General features: G+C 42.0%; 1 protein-coding gene across 1 annotated transcript in view; it reads right to left on the reverse strand.

Annotated features, from left to right (window-relative positions):
• SPAG9 (sperm associated antigen 9) overlaps positions 1 to 20,530 on the reverse strand; it is a 2,484,778-nt gene that overhangs the window by 2,051,915 nt on the left and 412,333 nt on the right. Inside the window, exon 3 of the mRNA XM_044084932.1 lies at positions 4,604 to 4,674. Within this exon, the coding sequence (XP_043940867.1) occupies positions 4,604 to 4,674 (71 nt within the window). The remainder of the gene's footprint in view (positions 1 to 4,603; positions 4,675 to 20,530) is intronic.

Here is a 20,530-nt window from a genome sequence, read left to right on the forward strand (position 1 = left end):
AAAAAGTTTCCTCAACGAGGTACGCAGCTTTAATTGAAGACTTTAGTTCTGAAACTCAAAAATGAAAGTTTCAGGAGTCAGCCGACCGGCACTTGCGAACTGCTTCTGCTTCGGGCACTGCACAGCAAGAAAGACTGATGTAATGGCGTCGGCTGCATGTTTTATACCCCCTGATGACCTGACGTCATGGAACAAGGGACAGCAACCAACACAGGACCCAAGACTTTGTTAATCAGGCTGACTTGAGGGCATCCCGCAAGAAGATAATCCAAATGTAATGACTGCAACAGTGAAAACACAACCAACATCCTGACCTGACTTTTTGGTCTTCTTCAAAGATGGCTGACCCTGAAGCCAAGATGTACCCTCCATAGAGTCTTTTGCTAAAAGCTTTACACTATGTTTTTTGAGATAGACAGCGAGGGATGAAAGACTACTACGCAAGGTCTTTGGAACAAAAGCCTGACAACTAGGATAGAACATATGTTCGCGAGAAGCACCTAAACAAACCCTAGCACTGCTTGTGACTGTCTTTATGGGGGGTCTCCCTACACAGGCTTTTACCCTTTCTGGATGACCATGAAACTCACACCACCCCCAAAGTAAAAAGCAAAAAGAAGATGAGCAAATCCAATGGGGCACTTACCTGAACAGCTAGGTACGCCAGCAATGACTTGGGCGATCAAACAGAAGATCAGAGATGGTTGTCAGACTGATAAACAAATTCTGTGGATGGTATGTCCAGGCATCACCTTTATGCACTATGCTATGCAAGGAGCATGTGTGTGACATACAGTGTACCTTAAAGCAATCTAAAGGCTTTGGTATACTGACCGAACATTGGGCCACCCTTGGCAGGGGGATCCCCAATGCAATGAATACTGCAACACTGACATGAAGGACATTTAATGATATCCTGACTATGCCAATTTATTTGCAGCCACAGGAAGTTTCCCAAAAGAATACCATACACAAACAAAACCTAAGTCCCAGTTAATCATGCTCCAAGGAAAGTACTTTGAGCTCTGAAGTAAAAAAAAATTGAACAGTGTGGAAACCCGAAAGGAAAGAGAAGGGCAAGAGTTTTCTCTTTGGAGCCAGAAAAAGTTCAGAACCAAGAGGTAAAATGACTTGTTACTGAAACAGCATTCAGCTGGCTGTGGCTATTTTAAGACAGTACAACAGGAAACAAAGTTGACAAAATTTATGAAAATAACTGCTGCAACAAAGGACAAGATGTATACAAGTTGTGATATGCAAGAGCTGAACAAAACAAGTGATTAGGAAATGGCACTCTCTACTACTTTCACAATAGGTGGTTCTCAAGGATGCAAAGTGACACTTTTTCAGTACTAGAATCAAACCAATGTTCTTGGCAGCTATCCTAGAAAGAAAGCACCATCCTGTTTACATTTATTACTCTACTAGGAGTGAACATATTCCACAGAAGTCCAAAATGGTATTTCATTAGCACCACAGGTGCTCCAAAGAGTTGTTGCACTGGTAACTGAAGGCTTGGAAGGTACTGTTATCAAATGTGTGACTGCTGTCCAGTCTGACATTAGAACATCATGATTAGAAATTCATACAGAAAGGTCTAGAAAAGGTCAGCAACTGTGCAAATCTGATGTCTAGAATACAAAAAAATGTGTTGCAAAGATTTTTAAGAACTATGTAGTATATATTGCAAAGTTTATACCTAATATCTCTAAAAAGCAGTTACAGACATTATGCAGCCTAGGAATGAAGCTATGAAATGGGAAAAAAAAGTTTCTGGATGCTGAAGAAAGCAGTGACAGGTGCTTCAACATTAATGTACTAGCGCAAGAATAAGCCTGTAGTGTTGTGAATGGATACCAGCCGTGGGTTAAGAAGAACTTTTTAATGTACAGAAGAGATGTGTTCAGACAGAAAAAAGGAAATGCTAGCACTAGTGGACTGTGAATATGAATGCCTGTAATAAGGTGGGAAAAAAATTACAAATGTTTCAGAAGGGAACTGCAGGAAAATTTAACTAAAACTAGACAAAAGTAGATAGTGAAAAAATGTAATTGGTTATTTAAGATACAAAAGAAAACACAGCGCACTTTGTTTATAAATATTATATATATTTTTTTTTTTTTTTTTTTTTTTTTTTAAGAGGCATGTATTAAGTGAAACCATACATAAATACAGAACATTCTACTACTGTGGGAAAGTACTGCAGTTTGAAAGTGAAACCAACTCTGCTGTGGCCACTAATGCTGTGCTTGAAGCCTACTGGTCCTTGATGATGTTTCTCTAGGTCAGAGGATACTACCTTACTTGGGACCTCCCCCTCCCAAAGTATATACTGAAGAAAGCACCTTTCAAAATTTAAAACCGAAACCAAAAAGAAATCCTGCATGAGAAATTCATACAGAAAGAGAGACTGCTAGCTGAGGAGTTACTGGACTTTTCTATTTGAGCAGACACAAAGATATCCTCCTGAATGACATCTGCACATTATCATGACCTACAAAAGGTAGAGAAAGACAATACACATGACACACAGGTTATCTTTAGTTATGAATAGTCAGGATCAAGATTAGCTGATGGAACTTACCAAGAGACATCTTTCTGTTCAGTACATCACTAAAATTTCTTGTGCAAGATTATTTCTGTTTGAATTCTGATTATTTACATTTTATTTCAAGTAAAAAGATCTGCAATTCGATTTTAAATATATGTGGCAAGGGATTTAATTAGGAGTTTAAGTATTTGGGGAGTAAACCAGTGAACTCTTAACTTTAGTATTCACCTATCAGAGTGACTGCTCTGACCTAAATGCTACAAATCCAAACATTTAAAGGCCGGCTTATTTTAAGGGTAAAGCAAATTTGTGTTCTGTTAGGCTAGTCTGGCCAGCGGCAGCAGTATTATGAAATGAAAGAAAGTGTTACGTGCCTCTGCCCCTATCTGGAAAACTGTGCACACCATTGTGTAAAAATAATTTTAGGCAAGTTTTCAAACAGCAGTTGATTAAAATGCACTGGAAGGCACCGGGCTAGAGTCTAAGGTAGGTGAAATCCTGACTAGCAATGGATTACGAAATTTGAACTAAAACTCTATAGTGTCAAGTTCAACGGGGCGTGGCTGTTCTCTATTAGAAGCAGCTCTACACATTTACAGTTCCATTTCTACATATCAAAAAACAAGAAGCTGAAAGCAACCTACTAAAGCAATTACAGAAGAAAAGTAAACTTGTATCCAAAGATCCAAAACACCCTTTGCATACAACTTCTTCACACACGTTGCTACACCAAACGATAAAAAAACTCCAGTTGTAGTGTAACAGCTCTTTAATGGACACCTGTTATAAACCCAACAGCAGTAAAAAACATATTATTCTCCACAGACAATGCTTTCACCCATAATAAATGGGCTTCTTCAGACCTGTAGAAAAAGGAAAGTAAAGCATAATAAACAAAATAGGTGATGGAGCTCTTTGTGATGCCTACACCTTCCTGAACACAACTCAGTGGTGCAGCTGCACAGCACTTAACCTGCATTGCACGACAGACAGGGAGGCTCTGGGATAACACTGGAAAGCTAAAGGGGGGAGCTAGTGAGGGAATTAATGGAACATCTCCAGGTGCAAATGTTCCCCTTCCTGGAAGATGGAGATGTGGTCATTCCATTGTCTCTAAGCAGGTGTTAGAGTTGAAATAAATGAGACCAGGCAGGAATGCTCACTGTCACCTTGACACCGTCTCATACTGCAAACATTCAAAGCGACAGCTTGGATCTAAGTAATGTCACCTCACCCTCCTAAGAAAGACCAGTATGGGCAAAGATCATGATAGGTTCTGAACTATGGAAGTTTTTGTGGAGAGAAATAATTTCTATATATCCCACACTACTTTAACTGCTTCCCTACCACCAAAACAAAGAATCTGGCTCAAAAAGTAAACCAACTAAAAAAGGGAGCAAAATGCCTTCATGGAAGCACTCACACTCCTCAGATGGGAACTTCCTCTGACTTGATGCTAACTTGTCTACCTTGCTGCCAACTGCCTCCCTTGAACAATGGAGGAAGCACCAAACACATGTCTTGCAGATGACTAAGAAACCCTCTGTTTAGAAAGTTAATCGTGCCTTTGCAAAAGTACCAGCAAAAGCTGTTCAAAATTTTCCACCTTTGTGAGGTTTACAGTTTGGAATAGGGGCCAATTCAAATATACAATATTAAGCATGCTACAGCTGCAATGAAGTAACAAAGGATTAAACACTGCAGATTCCAGAATTACGGCTGGCCTATGCAACACACCTGACTTTTTTTTTTTTTGTGAAAAATAAAAATAAAAACAAAACATATGAGTCAGTCACTTGGCTATAAGGGGGAAAAGAATGGGAAAGAATAAAGGGAAAGCAATCACAAAATCAGCCAACAACCTGAACAGTTTTGCAATCTATTCCACTTTGCCACGCACATGTCCGTCAACAAACTGTAAAATTGCAAACTGCCACTAGAGGGAGGTGTATATTAACAGAGACCACCATCACAACTGGATGGAAGATTGCTGATTTAACAAATGCGGTCACTAGAACTTGGTTCTTCCTTGCTGGTTTTAAACATACATACCTCTGTATGTCTTTGATGCAGAGAACTGAACTCCTTCTTAAGCTCTGCTTCTCTCTCGTCCAGTCTGCTAACTGAAATGTAATCCAAAGTGCATAAAATTAGAAACAGAAGTTATGAAAAAGAACACAAATTGTATGCAAACTTGCAAGAAGCAACAAAGCTGTAAAACTGCAGTCATATATATGGAATTATTCTGAAAATGGGACATCCCTTTTAAAATGGGTTTCTAATCTAATATTTTTTATATAACAAGACTACATATGGAATGTTATTTGTAACAAAGATTCTCCTATAAAAACGTAGCTTTGTTCAGTGCTTACCTCTGACTTGACGACTTTTTTCTTCCTTCTGCTTTTGCACATTGCTATCTTAAAGGTGCACAGTGTTTTTGCCTAAGTAACAGCCCAGAGCATGACTGAAAATGGTCACTGGACAAATGGACATACCTGTCCAACAAACTTAAGATAAAAATAAACATTTGAGAAATAAAAAAAGAGCCTGTACATCTTGCAAAAGAATGGATATCCTAAAATGGACACAGAACAAATGCTTCAACTATGTACACTACTAACACACCAGTAATGTAGTTAGTAGTGTAGCTATACTATTAACACTGTAGTTGCAGTCACGTATACAACTGCTCATGTGTCTTGGAGTTCAGTATACCTGCAAATAAACAAGTCTACATGGATTTACTATCATGTAAATACTGTAGTTTAGCATCTGAATGGCAGCAAATGAAATGGCTAATATCAGTGAGTAACTATCCATCAATGTGATTCTATTTAAAGTGATAAAAACATATGTATTTACTACAATGTTAGATCCATGTTGTCTTATTTTCATTTGGTTCAACATGTAGGATTTCGGATCCAACCTTGGCACCTTATATCAGAGTACTGGATCCGAATGCTCTGACTCCTCCCCTACATACAGTTCCCCTCTCCTGCCTAAATTACCTCAGACAGAGCTTGCTGACTGACTCCAATTGGTCTTAAATAATGTAGTAAGTAGTGGAGAAAATACTGAGGGAAATACACTATAAAGAAAAGTGGAAAAATGGGCAGACAGGGTCCAGACAAGGTCTAGTCAATCCCTAGAAGAAGAAAATGACAATTTGGAAGAGGGAAGGAAGGAGAGAAGTTGAACCAGATGAAAATAAGACAAATGTTATGGTAAGTACATAACTTTCATATCTGATGTTGTCTATTTTCATCTGACAACATGTGGGACAGATTCCCAAGCTACCCAAAAGGCAAACTGGGTGGACTCGAGGAAGGACACTCGGGAGAATGGCAAAGCCAAAAGATGCTAGAGTCCTACACTGCATATCTAACTTTTAATGAGATACGAAGGTAAGAGAAGTACACCAAGTCGATGCAGCACGTATCAGTGACCGGCATTCCTTTTGTAAATGCTGTTGAAACTGCCATTGCTCTGGTAGAGTGGGCCTTGGGTTTAGAGTGTAATGACAGCCCTTTTGACTTGTAAATGAATGAATGAATGTAAATGCTTCATCTTCCTAACGCCTGCTTACACTTATATCAAGGGCATCAGAACTTGTCAGAGATTTGGGATGCAAGGCTATGCTTAAAAAGGCCATTGGGGTCGTTAGCCTAGTAAACACCTATGAAGCATAATCTGCTAGCCATTTTGAAAGAGTAACTTTAAATGCACATTAGCCAGGCTTTATCTTGGAAAAGGACACAAACAATTAGACTTTCTGAAGCCCTTAGTACAGTGAAGACAGAATCTGAATTGCCTATGGAAATCTAAGGTATGTAGGGAATATTCTCCTTTGTTAGCGAAGTTTGGAAAGAATACTGGAAAATCAATTTTTTGGTTCAGGTTAGATTCTGAAGCCACCTTGGGAAAGAGAGGTTTGACCTCAGTGAAACCCTGTTCATATTAAAAATAAGGAATAAAGGATTGCATGATACGTGCTTGTAACCCCAACACACATTTTGCTGACGTAATGGCAACCAAAAATATAAGTTTTCCAAGAAAAGAAAATAACTTCAGATCTGATGAAGCTGCAGATTCAAAGGGTTTTTCAGTCCAGGACTGAAGTAAAATTGTAATATCCCAAGGAGAGACCGGATCACGAACTGGGGGGTCTCAATAAAAATGTTCTTCTAAGAAAGGCCTTGGTCACCTTAAGAGAAGCAATACATGCATCATTATGTCTTACGTGAAAGTCTGAAATGGCAGCTATCTGGACTTTGACTGTAGAATAACTAGAGCCTGAAATAAAAAGTTCACAAAAAAAAGTCAAAAATCACTGGCAAAGGGGCTTAAAAGGGATATAAACCCTTTGAAGAGGACTACATTGAGAAGCGTATCCATTTACCGTTTTAAATCTTCTTGGTTGAATCCCTCCAAGAGAGAGAGACTATATAAAACTGGGGAAACCATGTGGTTAGTTTTAACACCTGGATGACTGAGATCATCAGAGATGGGCTCCAGAACCCATGGTGGGTGCAGAAGATGAGACCAAAGAAAGGGCAACGATACCTGCCGAGGCCAAAAGAGGGAATGAGGACTATCCTGGTCTTGTATTCCATGGCTTTATGACTGAATCTGGTGATGAGGGGAATTGGTGCAAAAGTGTAAAGGATACCTGGGCACCAAAAATAGACTAGAGCATCTCTACGGGACTGTCTCAGTGGGGGGGGGGGGGGGGGGTGACAGCAAAGTAACTTCATTTGTTGTTGGGGTACAGAACAAAAAGGTCACAGCAAGGTTGGCCCCAGCAGCTGAAAAACTCAGTTGCCACTGTTTGAGACAACAACCATGAAGCAACAGTATAGTTCTACTGAGTTTGTCTGCTAGAACAGTGAACATTCCAGGGATATGTATTGCTACTAGAAAGCAGTTTGAAGACATCGCCTACTTTCAAACTCTCATGACTTCCCTGCAAAGAAGGTATGAGCATATTTGACCTTGTTTGCTGATGAACCAAACCATTGAAATGGTACCAGAGTGGATGGCAATCGCATCATTTGGCAGGAGATCCTGAAAATCCTGCAATGTTAGAAGGGCTGCCCTCAACTCCAAGACACTGATGTGAAATTTGGCCTTTGTAGATGACCAAGTCCCTTGAATGGTCTTCCCTTCGTAATGCCCCCTCCTAACCTAGAAGGGAGATGTCCATGGTGACTGCGGCTTTGGGAGTAGAAGGACCTGCCCTGAACTGTTTGGGATGTAATCTACCACTGTATATGATCCCTGCACACCTACATCAGACGAACCCTGCTGTGAGGAAGCTGAAGTTTATATGACCACTGTACTGTTAGTGGTCACTGCAGAACTCTCATGCGATAACCTGGTCAAAGGGACCAAAGTGACAGAGAAGGCCATCAGTCCTAAGAGTCATAGAATGAGTCTTGGTTGAGGGAGTTGTAACACCTTAAGTGCTATGGACCTTTTGACTCTTGCCCGGAGGAGTGTTGCTATCTGCTGTACTGTGTCTATTTGGCAGACTATAAATTCTATGCTCTGAGAGGGGAATACTTAGCTTTTGTTGAAGCTTTTTGACATTTCCAAGTGAGTTGTCAGGGACAGAAAGGACTGACCAGTGCTGTAATAACAGATCCTTGGAGGTACCAGCTAGAAGCCAGTCATCTAAATACAAATGACCTGGCTCCCTTGTAGCCTGAGATAAGCTTTTACGACTGCCATTAATCTTGGTGAACACCAGGGGAGGTCTGTGGTGAGACTGAACGGCTGTGCTTTGAACTGACCGTGCTTGGTTCCCAAACCGGAATGGAAGAATCTCTTGGATTGCCTCTGGATCTTGATATGACAGTAGGCATTCTAGAGACAGTACATTTGTGTAAGATATTACCATAATGGTAAAAGTCCTTTTCTTCACTGTTGCAGTATTCTTTATAATATGGATTCCCTGCCAAAGGTGGCCCGACGTCCGGCCAATATACCAAAGCCTTTAGGTTGCTTTAAGGTTCGCCGTACGTTACATATATGCTCCCATGTATAGTATAGGGTATAGAGGTTACATCCAGAAGTACCATCCTCAGAACTGACAGCCCCAGTAGGAATGCCAGACAAGGAAAAAAGAGGTAACCAGTACATCCAGAAGAGAAAAGAACCAGGGGGAAGGAGGGAGGGAGTGAATAACGCAAGAGTGAAGAGAAGGACATCTACTGTTATGGTGAGAGCTTACACAACTGTTCTATGCCCTTCCATTTCACTGTTGCGGTATTCTTTACAACAGGGAGAGTGCAAAAGCTCAGGAAGAAGAGAGAAAGGAGGATGAACCAGCAGAGCTCTCCAGGAAACTATGCAGAACGGCTCTAGCAAAGCCAGCTCCAGAAATCACATCCAACTTATAGTGCTTGGAAAATGTATGCACAGAAGACCATGTAGCAGCCTCAAGAATAGAGTTAGTATCCAAATCCTTGAAGAAAGAACCAAAAGAAGCTGAAGCCCTAGTAGAATGATCCTTAATAGAAGAAAAGAGGCTCTTGCCATGGAAAGCATGACAAAAAAAATTACCTTAGAAATCCAAGAAGAATCAGTTTTCTTAGAAACAGCCAAACCCAAGGATTTAGAATGAAAGGAAACAAAGAGCTGATAAAATTTACAAAAAAGTCTTAGTCTTATCCAAATAAAATTGGAGTTTGTCTATGCACATCCAATGTGTGCAGCACCTTCTCACTAGCAGATTGCAGAGAAGGGGAAAAAAAGTGAGCAAACGAACAGAGTGACAACTCATTCACCAACTTGTGCATAAAAGAAGGATTAGTATTAAGGAACACCCTGTTCTTATGGAAAACTAAAAAAGGAAGACATGCCATAATGGCTTAAAGCTCAGACAATTCTCTGGCAGAAGTAAGGGCTAACAAAACTACAGACTTCCAAGAACAATGCTGTAAGGAAGCTGAAGCTGCAGGCTCAAAAGGAGCATGGATCAATTTTTCTAACAAAATTAAGATTTCAGGCAGGAGGGACAGGCTTCCTGGGAGGTATAATGTGAAGGACACAGTTAAACTGTTTAGCCTCAAATCTAAAAGCTAAATGGGGTGAAAAAGGCAAATAAGTAGAGATAGCTGATAAGTGGGCCCTAACAGAAGATTAGGCCAACCTAGCACTTAGCAGCTCACACAGGCAAGATAGAACCAAAGGAACATCCACGGAAAGTGGATCCAGGTTAATAGAAAGACACCAAACAGAAAACCTCTTCCATTTGGGGAAGTAGGATTTCCTAGTTGTGGACTTCCTGCCCTCCTGCAGGAGCCTAAGCACATCCTCAGAAAAAAAGGTGCCTGTATGGAATCAAAATCCTATCGCCCACAGTGTCAGTTGAAGAGTGGACAGGTAAGTATGGATGAGAGATTCTTCAACTTGCGTAATTAGATCCACCCTGTCAGGTAACTTGTGATAACTGCCTCTGGGTAAATATAGAAAAAGGATGAACCAGTGATGTCTGGCCCAAAAAGGTAGTCACCAGCAAGATTATGGGAGCATCTAATTGTATTCTTTTGGAATGAGGGGAAGGGGAGGAAAGGCATAAAGAAACATCCCCTTTCAAGAAAAAGACAGGGTGTCTGCCTTCCATTCCAGAGGACCTGGAACTCTGGCACAAAAAAGAGGAAGCGGTTTGTTCAGAGGGGAGGCGAATAGATCTTCTGGAGTACCCCGCTGGTAGACAATGTCCAGAAACACATCCCTGTGACTCATCCACTCATGGGATTGTGTTATGGAGCTGCTCAGATTGTCTACCACAATGTTCTGACCCGAGGGAATACAAACTGCCTGAAGTGTCACAGTACTGGATAGCTAGTTTCCACACTAAAAGAGCCAACCTGCAAAGGATGCAAGATCTCATCCCCCTTTGCTTGCTGACATTCCACATCACTGTGGTATTATCTGTAAACACCTTGAGAGGCTCTGGGGAGCTTTGAGGTTGAAAAGCTTTAAGAGCCAGCAGAAAAGCTCTCATCTCCTTGCCACTAATGTGGTCTTTACTTTCTTAAGGCAACCAAGGACCCTGGCACCTTTAGAGAGCCAAAGGATGTCCCCATCCCATGTCTGAAGCATCTGTGAGCAACTCCTGAAAGGGAAGAGGGGGTTGAAAAGGGAGCACTGGATTAAGAGTCAACTGCTGAATACACCACTGAAATTCCAGACTGAGGCATGGAAGAAGAGGAACTAAGAAGTCCAGGGGATGTGAATGCAGAAGCCAAACTGACTTTAGAAACTACTGATGTTTTCTCATGTGAAGTTTGGCAAAAGGAAGCAGAGGAATGGTGGAGTCCATAAAACGTAGAGCTCTCAGACACTCCCCTGCAGTGATTAAAGCCAGAGGTAGAAGGGATTTAAAGAATGAAATAAGAGTCAAGGCCTTGGGAGGAGTCAAGGATGTCAAGGGGATCAGGGGAGTTCATCGTGCCGCTTTACTCATCCCTCATCAGGCCCATATTGAGTACAATGCCCCTTTTGGGATGTACCTTACCAGACACCTGCAGCAACTGGAAAGACCCCAAAAGTACCTCACCAAGAGGATCAAAGGGCTCAAACAGATGCCATATGCTGCCCGGTTAAAGAAACTCCAGCTCTACTCAGTGGCATACTGCCTGCTCAGAGACGATCTGTGCCTGACGTATAAAGCCATGTCCAACCCGGAATTAATGGGCATGCTGCACCTCAGAAAATCTAAATCCCATCGAGCTACACGCTCGAGAGACTTGAACCTCAGCACTGAAATAAATAGGACATGCTGGAGGGAAAGATGCATAACCCAGAGGCTCCCTTCACTCTGGAATAAAATCCCAGTCCAGGTTAGGCAGAGTCCCTCACTGACTCTCTTCAAAAGGAATCTTGAGTGGATGGGAGATCGTAGGTTTACCCCGGGTATCACTTCTGTGTCACTGTTAGACAGAGGCACAGTATACTAACCTCGAAAAAGGGCATAGCAAAATTAATTTAAAATGGGTGGCGAAAGCCAAACACACACTGGCTAGGCTTATAAATGCCCTAGGGCAGATAGCCTAGTATGAACCTATGAACATTGAATAGTCTAGATCCTGCACCCCAGAAATACATGATCCTATGAAGGAGTCAGAAAGGACTTTTGGAAATTTACAGTGAACCTCAGGCTTTGCAGAAGGGAAATGACAAAGTGGAGATATTGCAGTAGAATCTCTGGAGAGGCTGCCTGAAGCAGATCATCATCTAAGTAAGGAAAGACTTATCATCCTTAGCCTGCAAAAAGCAATCACAGGAGCGAGGCATTTGGTGGATACCCTTGGGGTAGTAAGAAAGGTCAAAGGGCAAAGCAGATAACTGAAAATGCTAGGAAACAACAGAGAACGTAAAAACGTCCTCAAAAGGGAATGAATAGGAATGTGAAGATAAGCATCCTTGAGGTCCAGACACTAGAAAAGCCTGAGGAAGCAGCAGAAGGAGCAAAGTCTAAAGAGACAACACCCGAAAGGACTGGACCCTTCAGAAAGGTGTTTAAATGAGAGAGGTCTAGAATGGGTCTAAAAAGTGCCCTTTTGCTGAGAGCCAAAAATATTCTGGAGTAAAACACCGTCCTCATTTGAGAAACTGGAACTTCCTGAATAGTTCCCAGAGTCGCAAAAAATCCAGATGCGCCCCTGGAAAGAAAATCAACTGTTCCCGAGGAGGCTGAGGAATTCCCATGAAAGGTGAAGAGAGTTCCAGACCATGTAACACCCTAGGCAGATAATGGAAAGAACACAGGAATCCTTAATAACCTTAAACCAAACTGGGAGAGACAGGGAAAGGTGAAGAGAAAGAGGAATGTGGCTCAGAACAGTACAGCCAGACAGCACCTGGTGTGTCAGAAAACTGAAATTTCCGGGTAACAGCAGTCTGCGTAGCTTTAGCAGGAAGAGCTCTTTTACCCCTGTTCTTACCCTTGGGAGGAGGATGAGACTGGCTATGAACAAAGGACAGCTTATTAAGGTAATTTCTTTGAAACATGGGCACAGGAGAAACAAAAACATGTTTAAATTCTTACAAGGCCTTGCCATTATCCTGAAGAGATTTTGAGCAGCAGCTGCACCAAATAAGTGTAAGTTATCCACAGCAGCATCCATCAACTTACCCTTATCATCAGGCAAAGTTTGAAGCCAAAGACAGGAATATCTCATTACAAAACCAAAAGCAGCAGCTTTGGAGAAAGCATCTGCTCCATCATAACTACACTTAGACTGGCAAGCCACTTGAGAAGTCCCCAACAAGGAAAGAGCAGAAGTCTTCCCTTCAGAATCAGGGTGGTCAGAAAAAACCTAACAGGCCTGAGAAAGAAGGGCCAAAATGTATCTGGACATATGGATCTGGTAATTGACAGCCCTAAAAGCCAAGGTAGCAGAGGTATAAACCTTCTTACCTAGCCTTTCCATAGTCTTACTGTCTTTATCAGAAGAAAGAAGCTTAGTAGAAGACAGTAACTGAGATAGCTTGTCAGATGCCACATACACCACAGAGGGGTCAGCTGAAGGACATCTATAAAGAAATTTGCAATCCTCAGGCATCCTTTAAAATCAGATTTTTGGGGGTCAAGGGGCTGGGAATCCAGTGTCTGAGACACAGCAGAAAAGGCATCCAACAATGGCCCAAAACAGGTAGGACAGCAAAAGGTCTGGGAGAGTCCATTTGCTAGTAATACCTTTTCTGCACCTCAGAAACTAGAACACAATCCCATTTAAAACATTCCATCACTCTGTAAATTGTGGCCAAGAAGGAAATCTCCTCAAAAGGAGTTTCAAGAATAGTAGACTCCTCTTCCTCAGAACCATAGTCTAAAGGGGAAGGAATCTGGGATGAATAAGCTAGGGAGTTCCTCATCTAAATCTACCTCTTCCTCAGAGGAATCCTGTGCCCCATGCCTTTTAAGAGGAGTTGAAAACCAACATGAAGCAGGAACAGATAATCCCTAACGAGGTTTCAGAGTCAAAAGGGCATTAAACAAAACCCTGAGAAAAACTCTCCCATTCACTCTGAGGTTTCTTAGGAGTAGGAGAAACATGCTTTGTTTTTTTATTTCTTTTGCAAAGGGACATCTGGCACATAAAGCTTAGAAGGTACAGACACCGGACGACATTCCACAATCGTAGTCAGAAGTTCCCCTCTAGCCAGAATCTAAGGAACATCCTTATGCCCTTCAGTAATGATCAACAATGATTCCCCCTGAACATCTTTAGTGTACATCTGCGATGCATCCAGTGATGTGTATAAAGCTGGATCCAGGTCGGCCTCTAAAGTGGTCGTGGCAGAGGAATCCAACTAAGGAGCTGTGCAAACCTCCGGGTGTTCACTAGCTTTGGCAAAGATATCCAGCCGAGGCGGAATCAGACAAACTTCTTTACCTTGTTCACGGACAGCTGACCCTCAGAGTGGGAAGACACCTCCATACTGTCTTTCACTAAAAGCTCAAGACGTTGGTTCTCTAAACAGCAGGCTAAAAAAGAAAGCCAGTTATGGAGAGTCTTTGTAACAAATAAAACAGGACGTATGGTCGTGGGAAGCACAGAGACAAAATAAGCACTACTCAAGACACGTCTTTATGAGGAATCTGTCTACTACACTGGCATTTACCTCTTCTGGATAACATGAAACTCCACAAGCAACAAACAAAAGGAAAAAAAGATAACAGCGAAAACCCCAATGGGGCACTTACCGGAAATGGTTTGGTGAACCAGCAATGAAGCGGCTGTTCAGACAGACTATCAAATGATGGCATCTGGACAGGCGGTAAAGAAGTTCTGAGGATGGTACATCCAGATGTCATCTTTATGCCCTACTCTATACGTGGGGAGCATACATGTGACATACAGCATACTTTACAGCAACCTAAAGGCATTAGTATATACTGGGTGGACATCGGGCCGCCCTTGGCAGGGGATCCCAATTGTAAATACTAGAACAATGAAATGGAAAGACATTGATAGAGCAGATCCAAACGTCCTTCCCCAAAAGTAGTAGAATGGACTGTTCTATGACCATCTGGAATTTTGTCTATTGACATACTGATTTAGACTGCTGAGATCCAATACTGGTCAGGCGTCCCCTGTCTTCTTTGGAACTAGAAAAAAAAAAAAAAAAATGGAATAGGCTGCGGATCCTACATGGTCTGGGAGCACTGGTTGGATGACTTGTCTAGCAACTTTGAAACCTCTGTTGCTGCTGATTCCAACTGATTGAGTGGAGTACCGGGAATATTTAGTATTGTCCTTGGGGAATCCAAAAAGAGTCTGTATAACCTCTGGTGATAATCCTCAACACCCATAAATCAGAAGCTATTGTTTGCCAATCTAACAGGTGGCAAGGAAAAGTATCCCTCGAGTGCCTCCAAACTGCAGTAGCTGGGCAAATGTTCAGGGATACTAATAAGATTTCTCAGTGAAAGGCCCATGGAAACCTGGATTATGCAGACTGCCGCTGCCACGTGGTAACATCCAGTCAGGCTGGCCTCTCCCCTCTGCCTCCGGGGGGCATGTCCCCAAGAGTGTCCTGGTGAAAACCTTGAGATTTTTTGAACCACATTTTCCTACATCCTCTGATTCTTAGAAAAGGTTATTTGGGAAGTAGAAAAATGGATTCAGACAACAGACAAGGTATTACTGACCTGTTCAGTCCTAGTAAACGTTTCTTTCACTTTTGATCCAAACAAGGTGGAACCATCATAGGGGACATTTGTGAAGGACGCATTAAAGCTTTTTGCAAAATCACATAGCTGCATCCAGGCATGATGCTGCATGGTAATACCTGTGCCAGCTGCCCTTGTCATACCATCAGCTGCATTAGATAAGTCACATGACTACATTACAGGAATACTGTAGGGTAGACATTTGTGTGTCCACTGTTTTCTGGACATCGATAAGTAAGCTACCTGAAAGAGATTGGAAAGCGTCTTGATCAAGTCTCTTTGGAAACATGTCAGGTGGGCTGGATAAGCTCAGTGTTCAGAGATCAAATGTCTCTGAAGCATATGCCCATTTCCCCAGTCTGTCCAGTGCCCTTGACCCTCTGTTTGGGGGATCAATAGAGAACTTTCTTCCAAAAGTTCCTCTTTAGGGCTGCTGACATCTCCTGGGGGACCCCAGTCCAATGTCTCTTACCTTTGGGGGCAACTAAAATCTTGTCCAGCTTTTTTTGGGATAGACTCTGACACATTAGCTTCTTTTCAAAGTCTTCTGAGTGATGAGATCAATCAATGCTTCAGGAGGTGGGACCACCCAGGACGCTGAAGGACTAGACCAAAAAGCTTCAAGAAACACCAACTCTTCAGAAGAAGGAGCTTCTGTGAACCATCCCCCCATTTATCAACTCCAGAAGGTCTCCTAAAGTGACATTTTTGGGGGGAGTGGAATCTTGGGGAATCTTCTCCATCATCTAAGTCGGGGACATTAGTAAAAGACTCAGGAAAGGAATCTTCATTCTTCCGCCTGCAAATCTTTTTCTGGAAAATGTGCTTCGGGCTTCTGAAGGAGACATTTCAGAGTCAGACATGGAGCTCCAGTGTAGAGTAGTCTCAAAGCTAATTGGGTCTGCCTGTCCCTACTGACCCACATGAAATTAAGAGGGAACAGGCTCCAGCAGGAGTCAGGATGGAACTGAACTCTGTACATGGACGTTTTCTTGGTCCAGCCAAAGCCCTCTCCACAGCCTCAAAAGCGGACTCAGCCAATGCAGCCAAGGAAGAACCACCCACAATAGCAAAATTGGCAGTCTTTTTGGCTCAGAGGATGACATCTGAACTTAGTTATCCAAAGCCGAAGCCCCAAGGGGTAGGAATGGCTCCAAAAACGAGCCGACTCCAGCAATGGGGCCCCGATTCAGATGCTCTAGCTCCGTGACTCTACGCAAACTGAATGCATCTGTACCAAGAAACTGAGGAGGGAAGTCAAAGTCTTAGGGCTATCAGATCTAAGGGGGTCTAGGATCCTTATGTTGTCTCCAGAAGGGGAGATGGCATCAGAATGAGTATGGCTGGTGTCGAAGGGTCTTATTCCAGTCCTCTCCTTGAGAATGGAGCTGGGAAAAATCCTGGCTGAATCTGTGTCCTCAGAAACTTCCTCATCATACAGCGGACATCCATTTCTGTTAAATTTCTAGTGGACCGACCAGACCTTGAAGCAGCAGCTACTGACGGAAGTCTCGATGCTAGCTTCTGAAGTATCAGGAAGTGAAGACTGGGGCTGATCAGCCCAGGTGAAAAGGAAGTTTTTGGGGAGGGAGTTCGGATTCTGGATGCAGTAGGATCCTACTGCCTTGAAAGCTTAGGTGCCAGACCCAAAATAGTATTCTGACCTGGAGACCTTTTCTTTGCTTTGTCTATCCTTTCTTCTTGTCTTTTTTCAAACTATTTCTCCTGATGCTTTTCCTTCAATTTGTCTTGTATCTCTGTTAGATATGTTATATGCATCTAAACCTAAAACTATGAGCAAAAGTAAGAAAGTCAATAGAAAATTCTATTAAATTATACACCAATAAACACCATTAACTAGTCTAAATTCTTACTACTAAATACTAAATATTAGATGCAATAATCTAACTACCAAGCTAAAGGGAAGAGGAAAAAGGTTAATAATCTTTCATTTGATGTGAAAAAAGGATGGAGCTCTTGGTAAACATGTCAGGTTTGACAAATGGTAAACCATATCTAGGGGAATTTGGGCAGGAGAGGGTAATTGTGGGTAGGGAAGGAGTCAGAGCTCTCAAATCAATACTCTGGTATATGACACAGAGGACAGATCCAACCAAATCTTACATCCCATCATTCTTCATTCACCACATGCCCCACATGTCCATAGCATTTCCCATCACAACAGCTTACTGCTAGTAAAAATAAATATATGCAAGGCAGAGGTAATGATGACACTTTGGGAAACTGTTCTGTCCAATGCCACTTGTTTTTAATGCTGATGTGTGGAGTGACTGCAAGAATGAAACTGCACATACATAGTACTTATTTATTCAAAAATAAGAACAGTATTAAATTATAATGAAACACAGATGCATCTACAACTCAAGATGTGGAAAACTAAATGTACTACCACCATGCATACATAAGATCAGAAAAATGTAGGCCAAGTAAAATTAACTGATTGAAACTATGCACTGTGTTTTTAGCAGTTGTAAAAATTTTTTTTTGCAATCACCCCCCAACACCATTTAATAGCCCAGCCCTAGTGCCCCAGCCCACCTTCCCCAGCCCACCTTCAGTTCTTCCAGCTTATCTTCTACCCCTGGACTTGCTCCAGTATCAATGAAGCCAGTCATATAGATCCTAAGGGCATCCTGGGGGCTCTGCCGTCTTCACTTTCATCTTTTTTTCTTTAAATGCCCTACCCACTTCCCTTGCTCAATACTGAAGTTCAAGGGCAACCCCTCTTTGAAGAACTCTTCCCCTAAGGAAGCATCAGGGATAATACCCTCCCAACAGGGATGGGCCAGCCCATTCCTCCCTGCTGGTAGTTCAAATATTGTTGTATTAAAACAAGACTGAAATGAAATTTCAGCCATCTGCTTAAAGCACAGCCTTAAAGATCATGTTTAAATGTGCAAAACAAACTTTTGTTTCTGCACAAAAAAGTACTTGCAGGCATATTTACGTTTGCAAACACTTATGTAAAACCAAACGTTAGATTCACACCATTTTAGAAAAAAAAAATTTTAAAAACTGACCCAGACATATTTATAACGTTAATATTAATGGGCGGGCAGGAAACATTTATATCACTTTGGGTGTATAACTCTAATTATACTGGATTAGCATGTGTAAGCAATTGTGAATCAATTGGCTATTTATTTTTCTTTTGTCAAGCTGTTAATTTAGCAGGATGTCAGGCAATTATTTAATTCTGAAAAATGACAAATTGCAGACTAGGTCTAAATAAGTTTGTTGGTTAGCAGCTCATTCCCAATATATTTAGTTGTACATTGAGAATATTGACATATATCCAGACTTTAAACAGCAATATGGTTCTCACACATATCAGGGTAGGATGATTAGAGACAGAGGCAGACAAAGTAAAAGGAAAAGAAAGATGGTTGTAATCCTGCAGGAACACATCGAAAGATTCTAAGCTCCAGAAGAGAAAAGGGATGGCAGTTGTCAGAAGTATTTGACAGTGAAGGTTTCAGCCAAAAGGACTTTACAAGAAAAAGAAACTTTGAATGTTGTTCTTGGCAGGAAGTGAGTGGGTTCAAGGACACACAGGTAAACATGCCTTTAACAAACAATGATTATGCAACTTTGTGCTTTAGAGCAAAGAAATAGTTAAGAAAAGGAGAGAGGTAATTGCGTGAGATTTTATAGGTTCATAGATTTGTACTGGGTCATCAACCACCAGGGTCTTTAGAAGTCTAGCCATGCAACCCAATCCAGTTTTATCCTCCAGTACACTGGACGCCTATATGGTGGGGTATGTTAGTAATGAAGTAGCTAATGGTTGCGCATGTGTGCATTGTGGGATATGTTAGCTTAGGATTAGTTAACTTACTGTTAGCCTCTGTCCAGGCACGTAGGGGTCAGACTCGGGGTGAATTCACGATTTCCCATCCACTGATCAAGGTTTCATTTGAAAAGCGTCAGGGATGAATTGCACGCCATGTAGATGGGAAGCCTGTTCCATGATGTGGGGATGCTCTGGGGACACACATCGGTCTCTCTAGCAGGTTTTATTTATGTCACAAGCAGAATTCAGGTCCTTCGATCTAGTGTTCCTGGTGCTGTTCATTTTGTGGATGCGCATGAAGGCCATCAGAGCTGAGTCTGAGAATGTCTGTATGCCAGGCAAAGATCACCTCTCAGTAACCTGTAGGAAACTGAATCAAGAGACAGGGCCTTAAGGCAATCAGTGTAGAACAGGGTATTCATACATTGTTGCAGGTGCCTGGTTAGGTACATACCAAAGGGAGCACTGTATTCAATGAAGGGCCTGATAAGGGCAGAGTAGAGTGGCATAATAACTTCCTTGGAGCTGGCTGGAGTGTACACTATCAGGGTGACTATGCTGACAAAGTCCAGGAAATGTTGTGGCCGTCAGAGGCAGGATACGTTTCCTAGTCTAGAGAGAGGTAGTTAAAGTCTCCCATGAATAGGATGTTTAATTGGTGTTTGAGCACCTCCAGTAAGTCTAAGTGCAAGTTCTGAGTTTTGTTGGTCATACAAGGTGCCTTGTAGCTGGCCGGGTCAAGGTAAGGAATCTGGTCTATGGAGATCTGGATGTGCATGAACTCTAGGGCATCACCTTGTTCAACTAACCTGGAGTTGTACTAGTTGCTAACATTAATCAAGCCAACTTCACCTTTGGCCCCGTCTGTATTGGTCTAAGAGTGCAAAAGGCACTGTGATCTTGCACTGCTGGAGCACTCTCTGTGGCTTTAAACCAAGTATCAGTAACAGCACAGATGTCTACATTCTCCAGCTCAGGAGAGCTTGTAGGGTGTGGAGTTTATTGTTTAGGATCCTAGCACTGAGCAGTAGCACCTTAAGGTTGGTTTGATTATTTTTGCTATGCTGGCAGTTTTGTCATTTTGACATAGCTTTAATAAGGCTCTACGTGGGTGGATAAAATTTTAACTGATATTGGAAGCCCAGGGGTGGGGCAGGTCCAGACCATCCCTGGCAAAGAATCGTGGTCTGTTGATGTCCTCCCATGCTGATAGGTATTTCAACTCCCTGGAGATATCAGAAACTAACTATTAAAATCAAATTTTTTTTCATACTGGGGCATCATCCTAGGTGAAGGCAGAATGCTGCTCAATGCAAGGCATGTACCAATCTGTGACACATTCAGAGATCTCCATAATGTCACTTTTTATATAGTCAGAGGCAAATCTCAGGTCATTTACATTCACAATTATGACAGAATCATACTGGTACATGTGGTGCACTGACTTGATTGTGTGTGATATTATGGATCCTAG

Source organism: Protopterus annectens, chromosome 10.part0 (assembly GCF_019279795.1).
Source record: "Protopterus annectens isolate FY-2018-M chromosome 10.part0, PAN1.0, whole genome shotgun sequence".
Taxonomy (NCBI): Eukaryota; Metazoa; Chordata; order Ceratodontiformes; family Protopteridae; genus Protopterus; species Protopterus annectens.